The following is a 26205-nucleotide window of genomic DNA, read 5'->3' on the forward strand; positions in this document are numbered from 1 at the left end:
TTTTGAAGTCGGTTAAAAATAAGCAGCATTATGCTTTAGAAACGCAGTAATGAGAATCGTAAATGTTTTCACAGCAAAATATCTATAGAGAAGCCGTCCCAACTAGTTGCGCCTCCTCTCCCACGGTTGAGGAAATCGGAGAGAAATCTTATACGAAATAGACACTTAGCTCATAATACGGCACAGTTAGGTAGTTAAAAGGATTTGTCGTGATAGAAGCGTAACATTATGGAGTATATAAGACGAGGTTCTTATGCTTAAATTTTGAGTTGAGGTGCTCTTATTAACTATAGTACTTTTATACTAGGTAATTTGGCAACCTACAGTAGATTAACGGCATAAATTTAAAAAACAAAGCCGACGCGCGACCTTTAGAGCGTTTGTGCACTACGTCCGATTAGTTCCGAATCCGAGAAATGTCGGTCCGAAATGTCACAGGAGTCGGATGTGTCATTTTATATCTAGGTGTATTTATTTATTTACTTATTTTATTTGGGACAAGAACAGCTTATTATTACTAGACTACGTTAAAATTACGTAAACAGACAAAGTCAATATAGTTATCCTCTAATTACATATGAGAGCTAAATATAATGAATGACTGTGAAGTGTACACATACTATACACTACACTAGACATTAAAAAAACTAAATGATATGAAAATAATAACACATATTGTATACACATACATAACATAATAGTTAACAGTGTACAAGCGATATTTGTATTTTCTCGGATTCGAATGGGATGCAATGCGCGCTAAGGCTCAATTTACATTACCGCGGAACGAAATGAAATTGTAGATAGCATACATTGACTTACAAATAAATGGACGACGGGTCTAATACAAAAACCACGAAAAAAAATGTCCCAAGTCAACCTATTTAAACGTAGTGACATGTAAAGGAATATGAAAAAGCTAAAACGTTAGATTTAAATTGTAATGTCATCGCAGTACTGTCTAATTTTGCTTGCTTCGCTGTCAGTCGAACAAAGTTGGAAAGAGGGTCCCATTTAAATTTCAAGAATATATTCCACCCCTAAGGATGGCCAACTAGGGGATGACTTCGGTTTCGCGTACTTTCCGGTAACCGATTTCAATAAAATTCAGTTTTTTTATTACTTATAAAATATCTGACTTTGCACATAACTTTTATATGGAGATATTTATTTTTTGGATACTACAGAGAACCTGCTAAATTGTGGTTTTCAACTGAAACTGTAGAGTTATTAAAATCACATTTATCCAAAATTTTGAAAATTGCGCAACGGTTTGACGACACGCCTCGACGCCCGCTGCCCCGTCAGTCGCCATCGGGCGCTTGTCGACGTCAGGTTTATGTCAAATTTTCTCCTCCTGTTCTTATTTTATACATATTAATTTCCCAACACTTCAACTCCTAAAATGTAGGCTTGCTTTAAAACATCTCGCCTTGAAAGACAAAAACGCACTGGGTCTAGAGGTTATGCGTGTTAATACACGCATCCACAGATTACGTAACACGCTTCTAATAATCTTCTTTCCACTGTCCATAACCTTCTTTCTTTTCCATTGTTCATCTATAAATACAAAAACAGATTACGCGACGACAGACGCACATGGTACAAGAATAAACGCGAAAAAATCTCGCTAGTCAATTTTTTACATCTGCCGATGTCAAAACAAATTTCCATTACCTGTCAAAATATATCCTGTGCAAGCTTTTAAAAGCTTGCGCGATAAATAAAAATTGCTATTAATTTACGTAAAGCTAAATTAGTTTCATAACAGTTATAAATGAAGTTATTCCGTGATTCATGGAGTGTAAATATTCGGATGAAAGTTTTGTAAAAAGAATATGATATAGGAAACTGGATAGAGGGTCTTTTTTTAATAATATCAAGTGACGGTACGTACAATTCGTGCGCCTGGTGCTGGTGGAACTGTTATAGTCACGCCTGTCCATAAAAGTTGCAGTACCACTCAGAGTTTTAAATGTGAAGGGCACTACCACTGCGCCCGTCACTCTGAGATATAAGTTGACGGATGTGCCTGTAATTTCACCAACACCAGAGAAGGTACTTCAGTGTTGGTACCATTTAAATTTGAAGGAATATTCCACCTCTAAGGGAGGCAACCTAGGGGATGAATTTAATTAAGAACCGATTTCAGTGGCAAATAGATGTAATTCCACAATCTTTTGAGGTCGGTTTTTTTATAAAAAAGTATTCAAACAATGGTTTCGGGCCCTTTAGAGATATGAGAACCTTCATGTTAAAATTGCTTGCACACCGGTTTTCATAGCATAGCCATCTCTGAGGTCCTGGCTTCGATCCCCGGCCGGGTTAATGTAAAAAACCTAACTTTTATATATTGTCTTGAGTCTGGATGTTTGTGGTACCGCCGTTATTTCCGATTTCCTTAACACAAGTGCTTTAATTATTAATACAAAGATCGAACACTCAGAAAATATTCTTTCGATCCGGCCGGATTCGAAACGATGTCTTCTAGCATACTGTGTCACACGCTGTACCAACTAAGCCACGGCACGAACCAGCGTTCCTCACGAATTTTTCTATGTGTTTGTTGTCGTGTCTTTGTATTTAGTTTTTCAGCGACTTTTTAGCCGTAGCGCCATCTATGAGAAGTCTTAAGTATTTCGTCACCCAGTTATAGATACCTTTACAGCTACCAGCCCTGGCAAGAGATATCACTATGTAACACATTTTTTTTGGGAGATCTCCTAAATACAAAACAAAAACAAAGTTTATCTCCTCTCCTTGGTATTTTTCACCATTCTTGTACAAAATGTCACTTTGATGTTATAGTTTAAAAATAATTAGATAAATTAGTTGAAACTCTTAAGTGTTGGTGCAATCTATTATTTAAACCATTCACATGTATATTACTTGTTGGTGAACGATTTTTCTATAAAATCAATAGCGTGAATGGGTACCCTTTAGTTTGACATATTTTTGAAAACACCAACCCTGTCAAATTTTTCTTGTATGGTAACGCAAATACTAGTGCTGCGTACCAATGAACTCGATTTTGCTTCTGTAGTCGAGCTTCATGTAAATTATAGCTTAAAGAAATATACGTAAACCTGGAATCGCCATGTATTCTAGCGGGTTTGGGTGATAAGAATTGGGAGCTTCATCTAGATGAATCGATAGATTGTCTGTGGCGTTATTCGCGGGTAACATCTCTTAGGAGGAATTCGGCGGAAGCTTGTCTTTTTCTGTTCGACACGTCGGCTCGCAAGGTGTTCCTGATTTCTACATCTTCTGCGGTGATTTATCCCATTGGGGGCATGGTCCCCCCAATGCCTTCTTTTAAGGACAACCAGGAATAGCCAAATGCCGTAATTATGGGTCTCCGAACTCAGTACCAGATGTAAAACCCGTGTCACCGGACCGCATGGTGAGTTGAGCTCTGGATTCTTTCCTTCGCTAGATGTTTCGTCATTTATTTCAATATACTGTAACAATCTGTCTCATGTTCACTCAAACCGACTGGAGCTGACCATAACAACTATTCATTGTAATTAAATTTTTATTGCAAGTGCTTCAGTTTCGTACTTTGGGATCGGAGCAACTTATGTGATGTTGTCTATTATTTATTATATTTATTTACAAGTCCCTTGACATATACAAAAATGATATTTTTAAATAGTAAGTAAAAATTGTCATTAATTTAAATCACTTATCATCATTTCAAGCGAAAGACGTCCACTGATTGAAATAGGTCTCCCCCAGAGATCGCCTCAACGACCGGTCTTGCGCTGCTTGCATCCATCGGACTCCCGCAACCGTCACCAGGGCATCGGTCCACCTTGTGCGTCTTGTGCTAACTACTAACGACCACTTAGAATAATTCATTCGATCCGGCTGCTCTGCCAATTAAGATACAGAACGAACCAGTAGACTTTACGAATTTTTGTATGTGCTTGTTGCAGATCTTGGTTTTTAACGACTTTTTGCCGTAGCGCCATCTTCTTAGATAGAAATTTATTTTTTCACTCAGAGAGGTATTTTTACAGCTACCAACACTGACTAGAGTGTCGCTATAATTGTAATTTTTAAGTTTGTTGAATGTCACGATGTCATACTTGTTATGTGTAACTGCCTCCGTGGTCGAACGGATACCATGCAGAGGTCCCTTTGAAGGGTAAAGGTACCTTGATATTTATGCCGCCACGAAATGTTGGAATAATATTCCACCACCTTTTAGAAATTGTCACACTGTAAAATCTTTTAAATTTAGATATAAACAGTATCTTTTGAATCAACAGAAATTAACTTAGCCTGTGCTGTGTTGTATAGATGCAATATTGGCATTTACTTAGTGGGTTCCTATAATTTACTGTATTAATATTACATTATCCTGCAATACCAATGAACATTTAATTTAATATTTTTACCATTAACTGTTAAGTATTTTATTACATCATATTGAGTTCGTACTTGTCACCATATATTATATGGTTCGGCGTGTCGTTGCAGCGCGTACTGGTACTTCCTAACTGGCCGGTGTCTCCGGAAGACCAGCGTTGGGGTGTTGCAATATGCCTCGACTAATGCTGAGTAGACGTCGGTTTAGCGTTATACTTATATCTAGGCTTAAGAATGTAAAATTTGTAAATTGTAATATGGCATAATTATGACGCTAATAAACAATTTTTTTTTTTTTTAATGACAGTATTATAAAATGTACTGCATATATGAATAATGATTTGGAGCGTTTCGGATTATATTTCATAACAATTTTGTGATGTTTTTACGTCAATCTTTATTTCTCGCATACGAGACAAAAATAAGATAATATACGCTGATATGTTTTTATTTGAAAGCTATTGTAACCGGTGAGCATAAGTTATTACATTGTAATATATATATATGTGTTGTGTAGTTTATACAGATAATTCAGGTTTTTTTTTTCAAATTCAGTATCACCCCCTGGACTGCATCAACGTCCCCCAATTGCTTTCGAGGCCCCTACCGCGCCCCTAGGACTCTTCAACGCCCACTGGACGACGATAGGGACCACTTTGGAAAATTATGAGGTAGACTGTGGTTATTGTATACGTCATCGATATGATAAGAAGAAGAACCTAAAAAATAAATGTTTTGACTATATCTTAAAGACTAGTAATAATAGTGTATTATTTATATATTCAGTTCGGTAAATAAAATCATTTGTCACAAAAAGTTTATTACAGAAGCCCATCAAAATAGGACTTAATCCTCAATAGGAGGGGTTTTAAGTAGGACGTAGGCATCCATTCGAAATAAGCCAAATAAGCCCATTGAAGAAGGGATTTATTATATGAAGTTCGGTGTGGAAGATGAAGCATAAAAGTAGGGTGTATTCTGTAGGAAGCGTTGTGCGATAGTGATGGCAAAGTGATACCTTAAGGGCAAAATGGGAAAAACAGTGTAATAAGAGAGCATTGTGATGTGAAAAATGATGTAGTGACTAGGATAGAAAAGGATTCAATTATTCGGTGAAATGGAAAGGATATTTACTTGTGGGCCAACGGCACAAATTTATGGCGCGAATGTGGATTGAAAGAGAAAAGACCGACCTCAAATTAACGATGTCATTAAATAGGTCAAGAGAAAAATAATAACAAGTTACTGGTACATCTAAAAACACTGTTAGCTTAAATGTTTTTATATTGTACACGAATAGCAGTAATTTATTTGTGTAAATTTAAATATTTTGATTTACTTTTAAAACATTTAAAAGACGTATTTCTATATTTACGAGTATGTCACCAGAAATAGAGACGAAATGTCATTTAATTTGTTTGAAAACTATTCTGCCATATCATTACGGTGACAACTGCGCTCCGACTGGCCAGCCCGAATTCGAAATAATTGACGGGTGTCGTCAATTATTTCACTTTAAATTGACCAGTTAAACTTGAGCTATACCATAATGGACGAAAATTGCAAAATTACATACTTAATTACCGATGAAATGTGATTCCGTCTGTTTTGTAATTAGATGTTTTGCTGTTTTTAATAATAATAATAATAATAATAATCATTTATTTCAGGCAATTTGACCCATATTTATAAATTACAGCAAATACAATAATAAAACCACACGTTTTTACCACACCACCGAATGGTACAGCCCCCATTTTAGAGATAATATCTTTATTACAATAAATACAGGATATTTTTGAAATATACGAAGAAGTAATACAGGTCAGTTGTTGGCGCTGTACTATTTCAGTTTTCTAATTTGTGACCGGATTCGAACTCACGATCTTCTGCTTGACAGGCGGTAGGTCAAACCGTTAGACTACCACGGCTATAATAGAGGGTAAAATAAAAGTCGTATAATTGTTCAGACTACTTGTCATGGTATATTCGAGAAAAGGCATTATTCAATATTTCTGCGCATTAATCACGACGACGTTGATAAAATACGTGTTTTTGCTATGAAATACTCCTTATAAACTTATAACAGATTATGTCGCAAACGCTTTGAAGACACAGCAACACCTCATTGGTGGAACATTTTGACACAGGGTTACGCAAATAGCGAATAAAGGAACAAGACAAATAAGCAAATGCAAAGTGAATTAGGCATACAAATTGTAAATAGAAACACAGAACGATAAATACGAAAGTAAAGTACAAAGCTACTTACGAAGGCTTGGTCAAATTTAATGAACGTAGTACAGTTATTATTTGTCAAAGCACTTTGTACCTGTTTGTAGCGTAAATAGGTACGTGTGATATAGCAACAGGTACGTTTTAGGGAATTACATTGTTTTGAATTTCTAAGGCATTTAATTATGCAAGGAATTTTCTAAATATGCTTAGGACAGAAGAAATGAAAAAGAAATTCGTATGATGAAAGATTATGATAATTACAACAAGATCCTCGCTCTAAGGCTTGTGCCTAGAAGCCAGGGAAGGTTCTCTTTGAACGTATTGTTTATATTTTAATAATTATATGTTTGAGGAACGTATAGTTATTTTCACATAATATAATTCTGAGTAGACAATAAAAAGTTTCTGTTCAAAAATGTTTTTCTTATGCGAGTTATCGAAAAAAACATAATAATTACAAAAATTTTGTGAATGTGTTTGAGTTTCATTTCACGATATTTACTAAATAGTTTTGTTTACAAAATGACAATCAAATGGCACATGATAAAAGACCCAAAATTGTCTTCTGTCTAAAAAATAGATAGTGAAATAATTATATAACTTATTCATGAGTATATTCTAAGAGGGGCGGCTAAAAAGCAATCTACCTACCCATGTACTACCAATCTACAACGATATATCTATGTATTGTACTAACGTTATGTATGAAATAAAATACGTAATATTTTTTTTCTATATGAAATTACAGAAGAAATGCATTTATTATATTTCTTAAAAAGGGAATTTAAAGTTAGAAAGGATCCGTCAAAAAAGCCGTTGCCCATTTTTAAGCATTTTGCTTTTTTCTTCCGCCATTTTGTCCGTACAAAGCGAAACGCAATAAACAAAAGAGTGTCACTAATTTATAAAAAAGAATAAACAATTAACGCGTCACGATAATGGCCAGTACTAGTTTTGAATTGGAAATACTCATAAGACATTACTTTCAGCCGCCCATCGTATTTATTTCCATGTGAAAATATACGTTTACAAGTAAGTGAAGACTTATTGTGTAGTATAGCGCAATCGAAATAAACTAAATCCTACATAGGTGTAGCTGGATTTCTAAGACAGTAACTAACAACAACAAAACGTCGATCTATTTGAAATCTGATGTAGGCGTAGCCACAGTGAAAAGTATTTCGTAATCAAAAGCTTTTGAAAATAAACATTTCAAAATAAAACAAGCAATAATAATAAATATTATATCATTACGGACTAAATTGTATTTACTCCATGCTGCCGCCATCTCTGTGTTTTCCATGCGAGAGCTGTACAAACCAAAGAAGCTGAAGTCAAATTACAGTTTTAGTTCCACCAAAATATAAAACGCGGTTTTACTGTATAACTTTTAGTACCTACACTTACGGTTTATTTTGGTAGGATTTTTTTTACGTTATTATTATTTTGTTACATATTTCAGCTGGTTTGAAAGTACTTACTATTTTAATGAAATTGGTTTAAAATTTGAATGCTGGTGGCTTTAATACGCAGGTAGAAACTCTCTTCTCACTATTCTTCATCGCTGATGTCGTGTCCCGAAAAGGTGTTCAAAACTTTATACACGATCTTAATAGTCGTCTTCACAAATTCACAAATTCATTAAGGAATGTATAAGTTTCCATAATAAGTTTCCGGTCGATAATCAAAATTTGCCATTTTCGAAGTTTAAAACTATAGTCAAACAAAAACTTTATACTAAAGGTTATTGTGCAGCTTCTGCGTACTTGGATGACAAGAATCCGTGGCAGTGACTAGTTTGGCTCTTGCAGGTAGTCTCAATCTAAGATGTTTCAAATAAATATTGTAAATGTTAAATGTATTCAAATGTATATCTACAAAAGAGCAAACCCTAAATTTTTTGCTCATTCTTCTCAGGTGAGTAGAAACCTATGAAATAAAGATGATTTGAATTTGAATTTTGAATTTTTTGAGTTGCTCAGGGAGACCAGTGAGGTATCACTTGGTTACTTCATCGGCATGGGGATCGACCGTGGATTCTACTTTACCTACCATAACCAGCACCTCTAGGTTGTCAAGTCGTCGGCGAGCAATATGACCAAAATCGTCGGTCAAGGTCGAAACTGGTGACGTTATATTTGAAGGTCAAAAGACGTTCAGTGTTAATCGATTGAAAACAGTGATTGACTTATCCCTGTTCACGCAGTCTAAACATCAGCCAGTTGTTATCGATCCGAAATTTCGCAATAGCTATTAAGGTCAACAAACAAGTCTGTTTGGATAAACAAAACAGATAAGTAACGAACGGAATCCTGAATTTGCGGTGAGTCCGTTACTTTCATAGTCCAACCAAACTTTCCGTTACCTAACCGTCTAATGAAGTACAAACAGATTTTAGACGTAATCCAAAATATTGTGTAACGGTCAATCAAATTAAGTTCAATCCCAATATCTAGTTGAATAAGTCAATACTTTCGACTTTGATCGTTCCTATCGTAAGCGGCATAAACTTGATTTTAAATCTTAAGCATCAACCTCGACGTGCGCTTGACCAAATTCATAAAATTTCAATGTAAATAATAGGAACGCTGCGTAAATATAATATTGTGTATAGTAACTATATCAAAGTGTCATAGTGAATTTACTGAAGTATATGTAGCATGAAAGCGTACAAACTGTATTGGAAAATTATGTGACTTTATATTATAGACGTAATTTAAATTCTGAAAAACTTAATGACTCCAATTTTGGTAATGGTTTTTTAGAAACGTTACTGTAACCATACTATAACTACCAAAATTGAAGCAATCGTGTTTACCTCACGGACGCCAATATTTTATCACAATTTCTAGACTTTTTGTATAGACTACCTATATTATATCACCCCTTTCTATCACTGTATACGTTATTTGTAAAAACTCTTAATATGCCTAGTAACGTGTGAAAGTGTTATTGTTTAGCTAACCATGGTAGAAGTCACCTTGACGCACAGATGACCTTGAGGGTTATAAACTTTTCGAGAGTCTGATAGTAATGAAATATATTAATTTAAAAATTTTTCGTTTATATTTTTTCAAAGAATATTTAATAAAAGAGTAATAATATAAATATAAAGCAGAACCGTCACCTCCAGAATCTGATCCGCGTCGCCAAATCTCAAAGAAATATTATTTCCGGCAAAAAATTATGAAGAAAATTAATAAGTAATATCAACACCAAAATTAATAAAACTAAATAACAAAGCAACACCAAAATTAATAAAACTAAATAACAAAGCAACACCAAAATTATAACTCGGCTGAATGTAAGCGTACTCCGCGTAAAAAAATTGTTTGATAGATGTACAACAAAATGACTGAAGCGACGTCTGAGGTGTAAAGTATTTGAAAAGAAACGGGGATAAATTAAAATTTGCCTTTTTGTACTGATGTGAAATTAAAATTTTTGTATTTTTCAAGTTATGAAGTTAATGTACCTGAATTATACTTATCATGTACTGAGTTTTAACGTAAAATTATGTTGTTGTAACGTAGTTCATATTGTTTATTTTCATTACACATGTATATAAAAAAAACGATAATTAATATAATAAATTACAACAATAATACAGACAATAATACTAACTATGTACAAAGACACAGAATGATATATGTATACATAGAGTGATATATATGATGATATATAGTGAGGTGCACGGAAGGAGTCTCCCGCACGACGTACCACACCTTTCCTGTGCGTCTGGCGCATTCTGTGCAACAGTCAAATTCAAATTCAAATTCAAAATAATCTTTATTTCATAGGTAAGCATGTCGGCGTACACCTTACGTAGATTGGCAAATTCTTTCATCACGATGGCAAGCATTATATTGTATGTCATCGATACGATAATAAGACAGAGTGAGACCTCAATGTCACACTTTATTTAAGTCATTACCTTTTATTATGCTACTCAAGCGATGTCAAAATTACAACAGATTTAGGCTCGACACCCACTGACGACGGGCTGACTCAGCAGGGGATCCTTCGGCATCGCTATAAGGCAATTATGCGTCGATATCCCTTGGTACGACGCATCCAAAGCACCCCTAAGGTTGCCGAAGCATCCCCAAGGCAGCTAAATTTTAAAACGAAAATTTTTTTGAAATTTTATTTGTCCGAAATAGCGTTTGTTCGAATTTTCATTACACCGAAAACCGAATTATAACGAAACAGTTGTTCTTTCAGGATATGTTGAATGTTTATCGTTAAGACATTATTAGGTTCAGTTAGGTTAGGTTAAGTTAGGTTTAAAAGAAAAAAAACATTTTCCTCTCAAAATTACTTTCGAGGTTATGAAATTTCGACCAAACGTTATTTCAGGAACATGTCATTTCGGACTACTGATAGGTAACCTTTATTTTGCAGCTACGATTATTATCATTGAACTTGCAAATTTAACGTCTTAATCTTTAAAAAAAAAAGAATCGTCTGTGGGCGTCGGGCCTTATGATTGGCCATCGGTCGGTGTCGAATTGTGACTTCGGGATGAAAGTCGGGTCAATGACCGCTACTGACCTTTTAAATGACAGGAACTATAGTCAGATAGATTAATAATTTTTTGGAAGTTGATCATGCTATTCCTTAAATATTCACAACTTCATTCGTTATTTTACTATTCTTTTAAATATAATGGCCATAGTCTTTGTAGTGAAAAGTTAAAAGAGAAAAGATTTAGACCTATTAAAATTTGTCTTGTGCATTCATTTCTATGACAGACATCATGATAATTTTTCTGTCATACCAATATATTAAGCAATGTTGGGCAAAATTTAATTGTTCTGGCAATTAAAGATTGACAATTAATTAATTGTCAATTGCGAAACAGGAATTAACGATTGATCAAATGTTAGTTGCGAGAACCGAAATTAGGGGGTGGGTTGGGTGTGGGGTGGGGATGTGTTAGGGGGTGAGTTACGGGGTGGGTTAGGGGGTGAGTTAGGGGTGGGTAACCCAACTGATTTAATTGCAATTGATTTTAATTGAATTGATTTTTTAATCTGATTGAATTTCTGGTTGAAATTTAATTGATTAACGCCCAACACTGGTATTAGGTGATCCATAGCCGTTGCAGTGCCACTCAGAGCTTTGATCGCAAAGATCTGAGGAATACTGACACTGCGCTGGTCACCCTCAGACGTAACTTAACAAGTCTCACGTACCTGTATTCACCACTTTTACCCTTATTTCATTTCAATCTTACTTCAAAAACGGAACGCAATAATGGTCACATTACTGCTTGGAGGCATAAATAGGTAAGGTGGCAGTACTTCCCTATACGAACTCGTTCGTAAGGAGCTCTACTGTTATTTAAACGATCAATCTACGACACATTAATAAACATTTGACTCCTGAGGACGATTCTATGTTTTTCAGTTAAAGTTCAGTTGTATAGGTGGGCAGTTGATATTAATCCACCAGGAAATATTTAACTTAGTAATTTTGAAAGCAAACAAAACCAAAATTAGACAGAAAACGTTTGTCAACTGTTTAAAGAGGATACGAAGCACTATTGCTATAACTCATCGGTATGTTTATTTAGGATCGCGCATTCGGTATGGCTTTAAAAGAGGTAAACATTGGTCCTGTTGACCAACTAGGAGGATTTTTGACGTACGATTCAACTAAGTCGAAAGCTCTAGATTAATATGAAAATATGTATTATGTATTCAGATTGAAAAAAAAAAAACTTAAGGAATGAATTTACTTTATTTTTACCCCGTTATTTTTATTAAACTAGCTAAAAGCTGAGCTGAATAAAAACAGAATTTATACCTGTAAATTTGATTTCTTCTTTTGGTCGTACAAATCACTGACTGGGTAATTTAAAAAATAATTGTTTTAATATACAGAGTGGGAATCTATTTAATAAAATTATTTTCACCTCGAAGTTTTGATTATTGTCATGATCACATTACTAAATTAAATAGTGTATCACCAATTTGTTACACCCTGTATAACAGATCCTTATTTGAGTAAAGAAAACATAGCTCATAAAATCTTTCAAAGAAATGAACTGATACCCTATTCAATTTAATGAATTTACTTTAACTTCTTTTATTCATTTCTAGATACGTTTTAAAAACAAAATGTATTTGAGTATGCTCTTGAATAGTAGTCTAGAATAATTTACTTGTGTTTAACATTCCATTTGACAAGGAAAAGAATTTTAAATATTTTTTTATGCGACCAAGTAACGGGACGAAGGAGTCGTGCACAGGCGTCCTGTAGTCCATAGAAGTTGCCGTACTACTCAGAGCTTCATATCACCCTGATATAAGTTGACACGTCTCATGTGCCTGTAATGTCACCAGCACCCTGACCCTTCAAAACCGGAACACAATAATGCTCACATTACTGGTTGGCGGCAGAAATACGTAAGATGGCAGTATTTTCCTGAATGAACTCTTTCACAAGGATCTACTACTTTAAAATATTTATTGTTCGTTCGTTAAATGGTATAAAATGCCTTTACGTACCATACAATGAACAGGATTCAAAGTAACTGACTGAATTTTTCCGTTACAGTCGTTTTAAAGTATACTCGCCTAGTTCGATACAAAGACAATCACACCACTGACTTGAAAGAAAGAAAAAAAGGAAATTGTTTAATATGTTAATGATTTACAGCACAGTAAATATTGCAGTATATGATTTGACACATAATACAAGGTTTGTTAATAATTAATTCGATTTATTAAATAAAGCAAGCACTAAAATTGGAATAATAGATTGTGCGCTGTGCTATCACGGAATCCGTCATCAATTCAACTTAATGTCGTCTCACTGAAAGTGCTAGGACGCTCTTTTTCAATATATTGATTCGATATCGATTTCAATATCGAAACACTAGTCAATAACGCAACTATTATCGACATATCGTTAATATAGGCGTAATTACTTGAAAAACCTTGCAAATATAAAAGAAACAATATTCTACCTTAAACTATTCTAGTCAACTTTTATCTAGGGTATTTTGTCCAAAAGCATACAAAGTTTCACCTCTGAAAACGTAACTTATTGTTTGACGAAAATATGTATTTTTTGTTCAGTCAGTCATAACGACCGCTTCGCCCCGGTGCAGCAGACATGATAAGAAGACTAGGTATTTAAAAAATGTTTCTGTTATTTTTGTCTATTTATTTAGAGGAAAAGGTCACGAGGACATCTATTATGTCCTTGGAGCAGGGTCCCCCTCCGCGACATATTCGCTTACGTACTCAGTAGTGTTTCCATTATACTGTTACTTTTGGAGCAGCACTTTTATATTTCTCTTATAAGTAAAAATATATCTTTCATGTACTTTCAAACCGCGACTCAAAAAAAGGGGTGTTAAAAATTTGAGGTTGTGTGTCTACATATATCGTAGCTTTCAAAAGGATGAACCTATCTCGAAGCGTTTTTTTTATTTAGATGCTAGTTTAGCTGGGATGTTTGATGATCATTATAAAAAAAATCTACACCAGCTCTTTTCCCAGTTAGTGAAGGGATTTCATCGATACCGCCAATGAACTGCTGTTCACAAAAATAATAGAAAATGACCAAAAATACACCCCATTTTTGGTCATTTTCTATTATTTTTGTGTATTTCATATATTTAATTACTAATATTATGTTCCCCGAATTTTGTGAAAAAGTAAGAAACAAAAAACAAAATTTGAAGAAAAAACAAAACGGGATTTATGTAGAAAAAAGAAACGAAATACAAAATAAAAACAGAACAGGTCCAAAAATTACGTTGGCGTAGTGTTTGTTGGAGGTATCGTCATGACCAATCAACTTCGAATTTAGTATACCATGTAAATCTGATATTCTACAACAATAAGCTAACCTTGATCTGATTCTGCAACCAAAATGGTCTGCAGACCCAACTCCTCAACACCAGAACTGTCGTTTCGAATATCGTTCAGTAGCAGTAGAGCTCCTTGCGAAAGTGTTCGTCCAGGGAAGTCTGCTACTTCCACCTTACCTATTTCTGTCCCCAAGCAGTAATGTGGGCATTACTTATTCCGGTTTTGAAAGGTAAGGGTGCTGGTGAAATTGCAGACACATGGTACTTTTCAACTTATGTCTCAGGGTGACGGGCGCAGTGGGAGTGCTCATCAGATTTTTACGATTTAAGGCTCTGAGTGGCACTGAAATTATTATAGACTGGCGTATCGCTTTCCACCAGGCGCACGATTTGGTCGTCCCGTCTCTTGGGATCATAAAAAAATCGTGTATTTGCTCATTTTATAGGTCTCGAAAACTAGTTGGCTTACAGATGGTGAATAGAATCTCCGGTAGTTAAAGTGTTACTGAAATTCGTTTAGAAAATGCTAAATTTCAGTATGAACGAGACACCGAGATAAAATAACCACAACCAACATTGGGATTGTCTACTAATTGACAATTTTTTGCGGCAATCACGTCTCAGATTTTTAAAAATCATCTCCCAGATTATTAGATGCTTTTGAGATTGGCTGTTGTGGTGTATAGTAAATAAAGGTGCGTTACGACCCGCCTTGTCCCGCCATTACGACGCTAGATATCAATATGAACGAACTTATCGAACGCGCACGTTACCAGTACAAAGTAGAGCAGACGCCACGCATGGTGATTATTGTAGAAAGCCATCGAAATCGATAAAAATAGATACACTCATAAACCGAAATTAACAGTGCAAATAAAACAAAAGAACAACAAGATATTAAATAAAAATATATAAATAAAGAGCCAGTGCCTCACCGATATACAACTGCTTGTGAATGCTGCAGTAAGTCAAATACATTTGAAGCTCTGTGCACATTTTGCCCAAATGTGAGCACTGATTTTCAGTTATGACCATAAACACCATTATCGATAATTTTGCTACAGATTTTGCGTTCACGATAATAGTACCTTGCTAAACCTACTTTTGCTTCATTTTTATCGCGTCTGCATATCTCATGCTCGTATTTTATGGTTTTCCATTTTCTAGAAAAGTAATTTCGCAATAGCAGACACATCCTGTTCAATATAGGTATTGGCTTCAACAAAATATCAAAAGGAAACATGGTACTATTTTCTAATGTCCGACGTTCGAAGTTTTCAAATTTTATGGACTTTGCCCATTTTATAAACCCCGACACAAAGAGACGACAAGAGGGGTGGTATAAGTTTAGAAGCAGTAGAGCTCCTCGTAAATAGTTCGTTCAGAAAAGTACTGCCATCTTACCTATTTCTGCCACTAAGCAGTTTTGTGATCTGGTATTAAGGTTTTGAAGGGTAAGGGCGCGTTCACAATATGTTGTGAAGAATTTATAGATTTTAGACATTGTGTATTCAAATGAAGTTGTACACATATAAAACAACACAATTAGCTGTCGTACACAACTTTCATGACAATGGGAAGAGCTAGAACGACAGTCGTCAGACGATAAATAAAACGTCACGATAAAAATGTGACAACAGATAATCGCACGCAGCTTTTAACGATTCTGTCATGCAAATGACAAGGCGACTACCGTGACTACTACAGGCTACATGGGACAGACGTCTAACGATAAATAAGACATCTCTAGCCGGGGCTAGTAGCTGTAAAGGTATCTAACTTGGTGACAAAATATCACAGATTTCTCATAGATCGCGCTACGGCTAAAAAGTCGTTGGAAAACCAAATACAAAGATACGACAGCAAGCACATAAAAAAATTCGTGAGGCCCGCTGGTTCGTTCCGGCTTAGTTGGTATAGCGTCTGCCACGGTATGCTAGAAGACGTCGGTTCGAATCCGGCCGGATCGAAGGAATTTTTTCTGTGTGTTTGATCTTTGTATTAATAATTATGATAAATAAAACGTTACGACATATTGACAACGCGCCCTAAGAGTGCTGGTGAAATTACAGGCACATGAGACTTGTCAACTTATGTCTAAAGGTGACCAGCGCAGTGGCACCGCCACCTCAGTTTTTTGCGATTTAAAGCTCTGATCGGGGCTGCAACTGTCATGGACAGGAGTATCGTTGACCACCAGCCGCGCGACTTGTTCATCCCGTCGCTTGGTGTCATAAAACAAAACTCCATCGAACTCAACTACAAACCCTAGAATTATACTCGTACTTACTTAACCATACGTTAGATTTAATCTTACTTACGCCATGATTTTAAATCTGCACTGAGAATGTAAACAGTTACCTTCACAAACCACTTCATTTAATGAAACCGGGAAGATAACCATAACTAACTATAGTAACGTAAGTTAATTGTAACTGTAACTCGACAGATATTGATTAAGAACATTAACGGAGTTATGAGCTATATGTTGATTAGATTACATTGTAGTTAGTAGGAATATTGATTAGGGTTTAAATCTGTATTATAGGATTATCTGAAAGCGTTATTTTGACATGAGTATATTATATTATATTAGCTTTAAAATGCAAACAAGTCGTCAATCCGCAGCGGTTAGTGAGCATGGCTCTTTACATATAAGGGCTGCACCACACTTTCGTAGCAGTAGAGGTCTTTGTGTAAGAGTTCATCCAGGGAATTACTGCCATCTTACCTATTTCTGCCGCCAAGCAGTAAAGTGAGCATTACTGCGTTCCGGTTTTGAAGGGTAAGAGTGCTGATGAAATTATATATATAGACTTATGAACTTATGTCTCAGGGTGACGGGCACAGTGGCAGTGCCCCTTAGATCTTTGAGTTTTAAAGCTCTGAGTGGCACTGCAACTGTTATAGGCGTGTCGCTTACCATCAGGCGCATGACTTGGTCGTCCCGTCACTTGCGTTCGGTGACGACGGAATGCAAGAGGCCAAGAGACGAAGCGGAGTGGGGTGCTGCGTAAGTAATCAGCGTTAAAGAGATGTCACATGGGCGTTGCGTTGATTGATTTCAACGTACTTGTTGTTGTAAGACGATTAACATACTGCACGTGCCATGCGACGGTGCGCGGGACACAGATCTGGCCCTGCGAATTAAACCGCGCGTCGACAAGCGCAGTTTAATCTGCGCGGAGACAGCAGTCTCGTGCCACTTAAGATACTCAATTCGTATTTGATCGCCGTAGTGATTGTACATGTAGCTGAGATATATAACTAAATATCACATGAATACGCAAAATGCTGCATAAACACAATATACGATATTACACCGTACACCTTCCTTGACAAGAATGGTTAATAACACATAATTTATTCAGGACTGAGAGAGGCTGCAGTTTACTATCTGTTTGATTTTTGTTTATTTGATACATCCCTTTTTACGAACCAGATCGATAAATGGATCATTTCAACTTCGACGACATCGACGTCGAGATCCATTGTAGAAAACGGAACACGTCCTTACGCCTAAAAATCTGCGCGGTAGTGCGAAGCGCAGGGTATGGCCCTGCGGTTCGCCGCGCCCCTCGACGCGGGGGCGTTTTTCATACAAACAGAAGTACTTCAGTACAACGTTAAAAATTGCAGCTCCGTACTCCACCGCGAGACGCGGTGCAGTGTGTTAATCCCCTAAGTTGCTTCCGGTGGCACGCCGTTGTTCCGTTTCTATGTAGTACAATGTAGCGTCACAACGCAACGTCGACGCAATGCATTGTACATGGCATCGCTCTTGCGTTGCGACACCGCATGACTCGTGTGGCACTCGGCGTAGGGTAGGGAACGCAACGCACCGGTAGCGCCCATGTGTCATCGCCACTGATCGGAATATTTATAAAAATTCCGACAAAAATAAATTCTAAATTTAGATAAATATACTCTACCTAACTATCCCAAATAACGTTCATTTTTAATATATCTAAGTGATTCCCCGAATCCGGAAAACGACCGGGACCAACAAATGTAGTCATGAGGCAGTCTCCGTTTCATGTCTCTGTTTATCGAAGTTTAGGTAAAGTCAAAGTCAAAGTCAAAGAATCATTTATTCCTTAGGTAAAATAAATTCACACTTGAAAACGTCACATTTAAGGTACTGCTCGTTCAATACACTGAATTCCCTGAGAAGAACGAGCAAGATACTTTACGGATTGCTCTTTTCAAATAAAATGCTATGGAATACACTTTGAATCAAATTTGTGTAGAATCTAGATTAATGTCGTCTTTCCATACATTTTTATCTAACATGTTGTCTTCAATTTTATAATAAGACTTTTTAATCAAAATACTTTTAATGTACTTTTGGTGTACAATAAAGAATTTTTGTATTTGTAGTTTCTAAACTTAGGAAATCATAATCTTAATATATGCTCCGGAATTTTATTGTAAAAACGTATTTCCCCATAAAAGAGTCGTTTACCTTGATTAAATGAAATCGTGGTACCATGAGTTTGGACTTAGAAATTTACCTATTCTAATCACTGGTCTTTGCTCTTAATTTGCATTCCGTTCAAGCGCCGAATACGAGGCGGAAAGGTTGGCGGATCTGTCACGGCCTTTGAAATCCCAATGGATTAACTTGATACAGATGTCATACAAAAAGAGCGGAGGTAGACCAATGGGAGACGCACATTTGTAAATATTAGTAGCAATACCTCTCGCTAGTGGCAAAGGAAATCATCGTGATGAAACGTGTGAATCAAACCCGCGTTGGGCGAGCAATACGGTCGACTATGAATGGAGAGGATCTTGCGGAGATCCATTAATGAGATGACTTAGTTGATGTAGTTTTGTTGTTATTATTATTGATGCAAAGATCGAATAACTGCCGTCCACTAATTACAAAGCGGCTAAGTAACAAATAGTCAAATATCCGTTTTAATTTTCTTTTATTATATCAAGTGACGGGACGAACAAGTCGAGCGCCTGATGGTAACCTACACGCCTGTCCATAACAGTTTTAGTGCCACTCAGAGCTTTAAATCGCAAAGTTCTGACGTTACTGCTTGGCGGTAGAAATAGGTAAGGTGGCAGTACTTCCCTGGACGAACTCTTTCACAAGGAGCTCTACTAAATAGCGAAAGATAGAGCACAAAATTCTCTTTTAAAAACTGTTAAAATTAGCTTTATCGACTTATCGGAACTTACCCTGACGATGCATAGCAGAAATATCATTAAACAATTTCAATATTCTAAAATTGGGTTTTGTTTTTTATGATATCTCAAAAAATTATTTTGTCACTGCCGCGTTTTAGTTAGCAGACGGCAGATAAATACGAGGAAAAATTACTTAGATCCGATTTGACGTGGACTAGCGTCTGTCGACTTAACGTGTTCAATCGGATCGATAAAATTTTTCTCTGTTTTTGTCAATAATGATAACAAACTAGTGGAATATTTTCACAAAAAATAGATGAATATCATGGTAGTAAAATATCATGATACCCAATAAATCACTCACTCATTAAAGCTCACTTTCTGTTAATCTAATATTTCTGATGTATTTTATTTGGTGCAATAAAGAATATAAATTTATATTTTGTTACTGTCCATTCATTTCAGTTTATTCTTAATAGATTCGAAACAGTGATTAATATAAATTAAGAAGTTGCGGAATCCAGCCCATTATATACCACACCATTATGTCATTACCATTAGTAACGGGTTGCTAAAAATTTCGTGCGGTTAATAAACAAAAAATAGAGCTTTTTTCTTTTACAATGTTGAACGTTGTATAGTTATTTTGAAAATAATATTTTAGCGCGCACTTTAAAAATTTGCAGGAATATTTTAAGTTTATAATTCATAAAAAAACACACAGAATCGTTTTATCGTAAAGATGTCGTATTTCATCATGATAACTCAAAACCACGTACATTTTTACAAAGCTGTCAAAAACTATTGCAGTGATGTGTTACCTCTTTCACCGTACTCGCTCGACATATTCCATTCAGATTTTCATTTGTTTCGGTCTTTACAAAACTCTTTCAAAACGAAGCCACCATCAAACAAAACTTAGAGCTGTATTTTGTGTTTTGAAAATGAATTTCAATGCATTTTTTTTTCAATGCACATTTCGGAATAATTTTTTTGTTACAAGGAACGAAAATAAAGCTTGTAATAAATATTACAGTATTTCCCGTTAGTGCTAGTAGTGTTAAAAATACCTTGTGTGAATATTTTTGAACTTGTGTTTCTGAGAAGTGATATCCTGGTGACCAGACGCACAGACATTTTTATGCTTAGCCTAGCAACAATCCCACAAAATGATCCTTACCAAAATTTAATGTGTATACTGTTCTTAGCTTATAATATGTATTTTGTCCAAGAGAAAATAAACGTTAATATGGTCGCTTCTTGTCGACGATGCTACTGACTGCATCTTATATTGTGACGTAAACCAAATTTAAAAAGATCAAATGTGTTCGTAACATAAAGAGGGGTCAGAAGTGGTCGAAAAGAAAATAAATTTCTTCATTTTTATTTAAAAGTAAATTTTGAAGAAGAGGATTTTATTTTTTCGATAAATTTCATGTTTGAAAAATATTGGTTGTTTGCGTACATTATAACCTATTTATTATAACCTTAATATTTAAAAAAGAAGAAAAAGCGATTCTCCCCAAAAACCTAGAACTCAACGAACTTCAATTACTACGTAAGTACTTGGTACTTGGTGTAACGGGCTAGTGTTCGCAACTCGGCGCCTATTTTGCGTGTGGTATTAAGTAAGTAATTCTTGTTATTTTTTAGTACCCCTTTTATCGCAAAATGCTAACTCGCTCAAAAACCGTGGTATGGAAGAAAAGCGCAGTATTTCGTCTTCAAGTACTTCCTCAGCTGCCACTACCAAAGCTAAAAAGCTGGCAGCCGAGGCAGTCCACCTACGTCGCATGGCAGAGATCGAGTGTGCAAAACGCGAGCGCGATCTTGAACGAGAGCGCGAGCACGCGAGCACCATTTTGGAAGCAGAGCGCTCTGTGGCCGAAGCAGAACACCGTGCAGAAATGACTGCAATAGAGGCCATAAAATGCGCCAGTCAGCATTCTAGCCATCACACGTCCGCTGCTCCAGTCACAGTTCCGACCGCGTGGCTATCGAGATTAAAAAATGGTTACATGATAATGTTAAACACAGTACTAATAATAATGAACAATTTAACAAAGGTTGTTGTAATGTATATGTTAACAAGATCCTCCGGCCGTACACTAATACCGTCTCCAATATGTACAGTTGCGTGGCCCCAAAAACCTGCGTTGACCTGCGCACACACAGGCGCGCCGCCGTCAGCTGCTGCGACTGACGCATGCACAACGTCAGGTCGTGGTACCTACGCACTTACACGCTACACTAGGTACACAAAACATACAAAATTTTAACATTAAATTACACATATAATAACATGTAAAATTGTAAGATTATAAAGTTTTACAAAACTCTGACTTACAAAACTTAAAACTCAAAACTCAAACCATCGCCAACGTCACAACGGCAGCGAAAACATCAAAGATATGTTTTCCCCATCTTATTTTTGATGGTCGACCGACAGACTGGCTTACCTTTAAGAAGATTTACGACAAGTCTGTCGTTCACTCCGTCGGAGAACCTTGTAAGGCTCAATGCAGCTTTACGAGGAGCTGCGCGGGACTCTGTGGTTGTACTCATAGCAGCGGCACATGATCCCCTGGAGGTAATTCGAGCTCTTGAGACTAGCTTTGCTCGACCAGCAAATCATCAACACTTTCGTGTGCATAATTGCGTGGCGGTTGTGCAATTGCTACAGCGCTCTGAGTATTTGCCTTCTCCTGAACTTCGTAACGAAATAGTTGGAAGGCGCACGCCTCTCTTGCGCACGAGATGGGCTGATTTTGACTCTTACAAACAAGCTTCTGATCCTCGCAGATACAGGTTAGAGCTCCTTTCAGACTTCCTCATGTAAGAGGCAGACTTGCGGACCGAGTATTATTCCACCTCACAATTTCACTGTATGATATTCTTTACTTTAAATACCCTGTAATTTGTACTGTTAAGGTGGAAAGAACAATAAATAATTTTTGAATTTGAATTTTTGAAGTATTACGTCTTTGCAGTTACTAACATAAAGACCCGATCTTTGCTCAGATGCTTCTTCGGTCAATGTCAGAGTGCTGGGAGTGGACTGGAATGTATACGAAGACATTTTATGCTTCTCTAGAAGTAGTTTTGGTAGCTACCCGGAAAAGCTAACCAAGCGTTCCGTCTTGTCGCATTTGATGAGGCTATACGATCCTCTCGGGCTCCTAACGCCCATATCTATTCGCAGTCGCATTTTATTTCAAAAAACATGGCGATTATGTACCGAATGGACAGGAGCTGTCTCCTGCCTTTGCTGCGAGGTGGAATGCGTGGTTCCAAGAAAGTGAGGCGTTGCTTTCCAGTGCCATTCCCAGACACTATATAGCTATAAGCAAGCCCATCCATAGGCTCAGCTTCACAGCTTCACATTTCCGATGCAAGTGAGCTCGCCTATGCATGCGTCGCCTATTGGCGCTTCGAGTGTCTCATGGAGGCTAGAAGCTCAGCCTCATTGGTGGTAAGGCCCGGATCGCGCCTCTAAAACCACTGTCAATTTCGTGCCTCGAGCTTCAAGCCGCCCTCATTGCGGCTCGGCTCGCATCATACATTGCGCAAGCGCAGAAATTATTTAAAATTTCAAAATTAACTCTTTGGTCTCATAGTCTCACGGTTTTAAAGTGGATTTGTAGCGACTCCCCGTATATTCAAACCGTTTGTTGCTCACTGCATCGGCGAAATCACCGAAATTACGAACGTGGCCGACAGGCGATATGTACCGACGGCTGTGAATGTGACGGACGACGCTACGCGTGTCGATAATAAATTCGGAATTTCTTCTCGATGGTTTTCGGGTCCATCTTTCCTTAACTTACCTCAGTCCGAATGGCCAATGAAGCGATCAAGGGGACGCCTACTTATCCCAGAAGAATTAAAACGCCCTACCTCTGAGGTAGTGGCCTTAACCATTGCTCGAGATTTGCCTATCCCAGTTGTTCCTGATATCATGCGTTTTAGTAAATGGTTACGCCTACTGCAAGGGACCGCACGCGTCTTAGTCTGCGCTAATATTTTCAAAGCGACGCTTTTAGAGCCTACCTCTATTTTTCCGAATTTAGCATCGGAGTCCCGAGAGCCAAAGGCAGAAGATATGGTGCGCGAAGAACGTCACCTTCTTCTGCACTCCCAGTTAGCTTCATTACACGAAGCTTATGCTCAAGTTAATAGTGGCAAAGCGCCGGCTAGAAACAGCCGCCTAAAGAATTTGAGGCTGTTCGTCGAAGAATCCACTAACCTGCTACGTCTATCTGGAAGAATAGTTTGGTGGAAGGCATGCCTTCTGTACCACCGAACCCCATAGTCCTGCAAGGCAAAGACAAAATTGTCCGACTCCTCAACGAACTACGCAAACTTACCATTTCATCGGCGTTAGACCAGCAGTCAAGAGTATGGCTTCTTCCGGCCTACACTGCCGCATCTGCAAAGCAGTACCTGTCATACCTCCAATCGGTGATGTACCAACCGAACCGTATATTAGACCATTTACACGTGTGAGTCTCGACTACTTTGGCCCAGTCCTGGCCACCTTTGGACGGCGTAGCAAAAAACGATATATTGCTCTATTCACGTGCCGTCCACCTCGAAGTCGTCGGGAACCTGACCACTGATTCTGCTATAATGGCACTACGCAGATTCATCGCAAGACGATGCACCCCGACCACCCTCTACTCTGACAATGGAACAGCTTTCGTCGAAGCCGATTATTAGTAAATTGTACGAACAGCAAAGAATTCGATGGAAGTTCATACCGCCGTCCAGTCCTTTCATGGGAGGCTGCTGGGAACGCCTAGTACGTAGTATCAAGACCGCGCTCTCGGCTACCCTAACACAACGAACCCCTTTCAGAGGAGGTATTTCATACCTTCCTGTCGGTAGCGGAGTGTCTGGTAAATTCCCGTCCTCTTACTCATGTTAGCGTCAGCCCGGATGAGGAGGGAGCATATACTCCTTTTCATTTCCTACTGAGCTCATCTTCACCTCACTCAGTGGTGGCCGAAGTTGATGACGCTGACCTAATCCGCCGAGTGAAGTGGAGACGAGGCCTACGTCTAGCGGATCATTTTTGGACGCGTTGGACTCGCGGGTATCTACCAACACTAATACCGAGAAGTCTCTGTGCTTTCAACAAAAAAATAGAGGTGGGCGACCAAGTTTTGATTGTTGATGGTAACCTTTCACGTGGCGTCTGGCTACGTGGAAGAGTTACCCGAACCCTTCCAGGACGGGACGACGTGGTCCGGGTTGTAGTTGGCCTCCAAAGCCGGAACACTGCGTCGCATAGTCCGAAAACTAGTTTTGTTACCATGTTAATTATTTAATAAGTACAAATTGTTTACTACCTTTGTACCTCATTCCTTTTTTACTTTGCTTGTAAATTTATCATTTTTTTATAGTTATCACTTGTAATGTAGGCGGTAGCATCGTCGGCCCTAAATACTCGTGTTGCCACACTGGGGAACCATGTCGACGATGCTACTGGCTGCATCTCATATTGTGACGTAAACCAAATTTAAAAAGATTAAAATGAGTGAGCATTGAACTTTCTACGATATGTCAACACGGTAAAGTTTAAATTATATTAACAATCCAGAACTTGCTATTTCTTTCTAAATTAATTATAATTGTAATTAATGTATAGTGACTAGCATATAAGTGCTTTGGCTTGCGCTGTAAACTTATATTGTGAATAAATAAATAAATAAATAAATAAATAAATAAATAAATAAATAAATTAGAAACTACGGCCAATCAATATCAAGATTTTGCAGTGTTTCAAATTAACAAGAAAAAGAATCCAGCAATCTAGACAATTTGCGTTACACTAATTATACTTAACAAAAATAAATGAATTATTAATTGGTTTCTTCTAAAACTGAAAATTATAAGAATAAAATGTAACTCAATATCCAATGAGTGCGTACCTTTAAGTGTGCCTGGTGTCATTACTCAAATTTAGTAGGCGATTATAGCGTAGGTATTTTCGATTTTGTATAAGAGTGATGTATCTGTAACGTAGTAACTATTAAGTAATTTGTGGCGATGTTACTTTGACGGCATTGAGCACGCATGTTGCAGCGGTAGCACAATTCGTGTGAATTGTAATAATTGAATGTATTAACTCAGATGTGCTTTACTTTCCTTTTTTTAGATTTATTGCAATGGCAATTGAAAGTTACGATGGAGAATCCCCTTAAAACCACTTTAACAGCCAACATTTCGAAGCTAGAGCGGTTAACTTACGGCCCCTGACGTTTTTATTGTATTTTCAATGACTGTTCCAACGACATCGCACTCCATCGGGTAGGTGTATATTTTTATAATTTCTTTCCGATATCCTAGAAACGTTGGAAGTATAACTGCCTCTGTGGCCGAACGGTTAGCATACTGCCACGCAGATATCCCGGATTCGATTCCCGGGTCGGGAGAAATATTACAAATATTCGGGTAATAAAGGTCTACATTTATTTCTCTTGTGAGTTTGGGTGTAATTTGTGATTGTGTATGTGTGTGTCCATGGCACCCGCGACACCGGGTTTCCCCGCGGGGCTATGTTGAGTGTGTCCGTTATTATTATTATAATCTCCGTCTCCGTCCGTTATTATAATTAGAAT

At 37.2% G+C, this 26205-nt stretch overlaps 1 protein-coding gene across 1 annotated transcript in view; it reads left to right on the forward strand.

The window, feature by feature from the left end:
- Positions 1-23894, forward strand: part of LOC113232593 (general transcriptional corepressor trfA-like) — a 62018-nt gene extending 38124 nt beyond the window's left edge. Inside the window, exons 3-4 of the mRNA XM_026467361.1 lie at positions 21236-21520; positions 23653-23894. Coding sequence (XP_026323146.1) covers positions 21236-21520; positions 23653-23894 — 527 coding nt within the window. The remainder of the gene's footprint in view (positions 1-21235; positions 21521-23652) is intronic.
- Positions 23895-26205: the final 2311 nt, after the last annotated feature.

The sequence above is a fragment of the Hyposmocoma kahamanoa genome, unplaced genomic scaffold (assembly GCF_003589595.1).
Source record: "Hyposmocoma kahamanoa isolate Upper Pololo Valley unplaced genomic scaffold, ASM358959v1 76, whole genome shotgun sequence".
NCBI lineage: Eukaryota > Metazoa > Arthropoda > Insecta > Lepidoptera > Cosmopterigidae > Hyposmocoma > Hyposmocoma kahamanoa.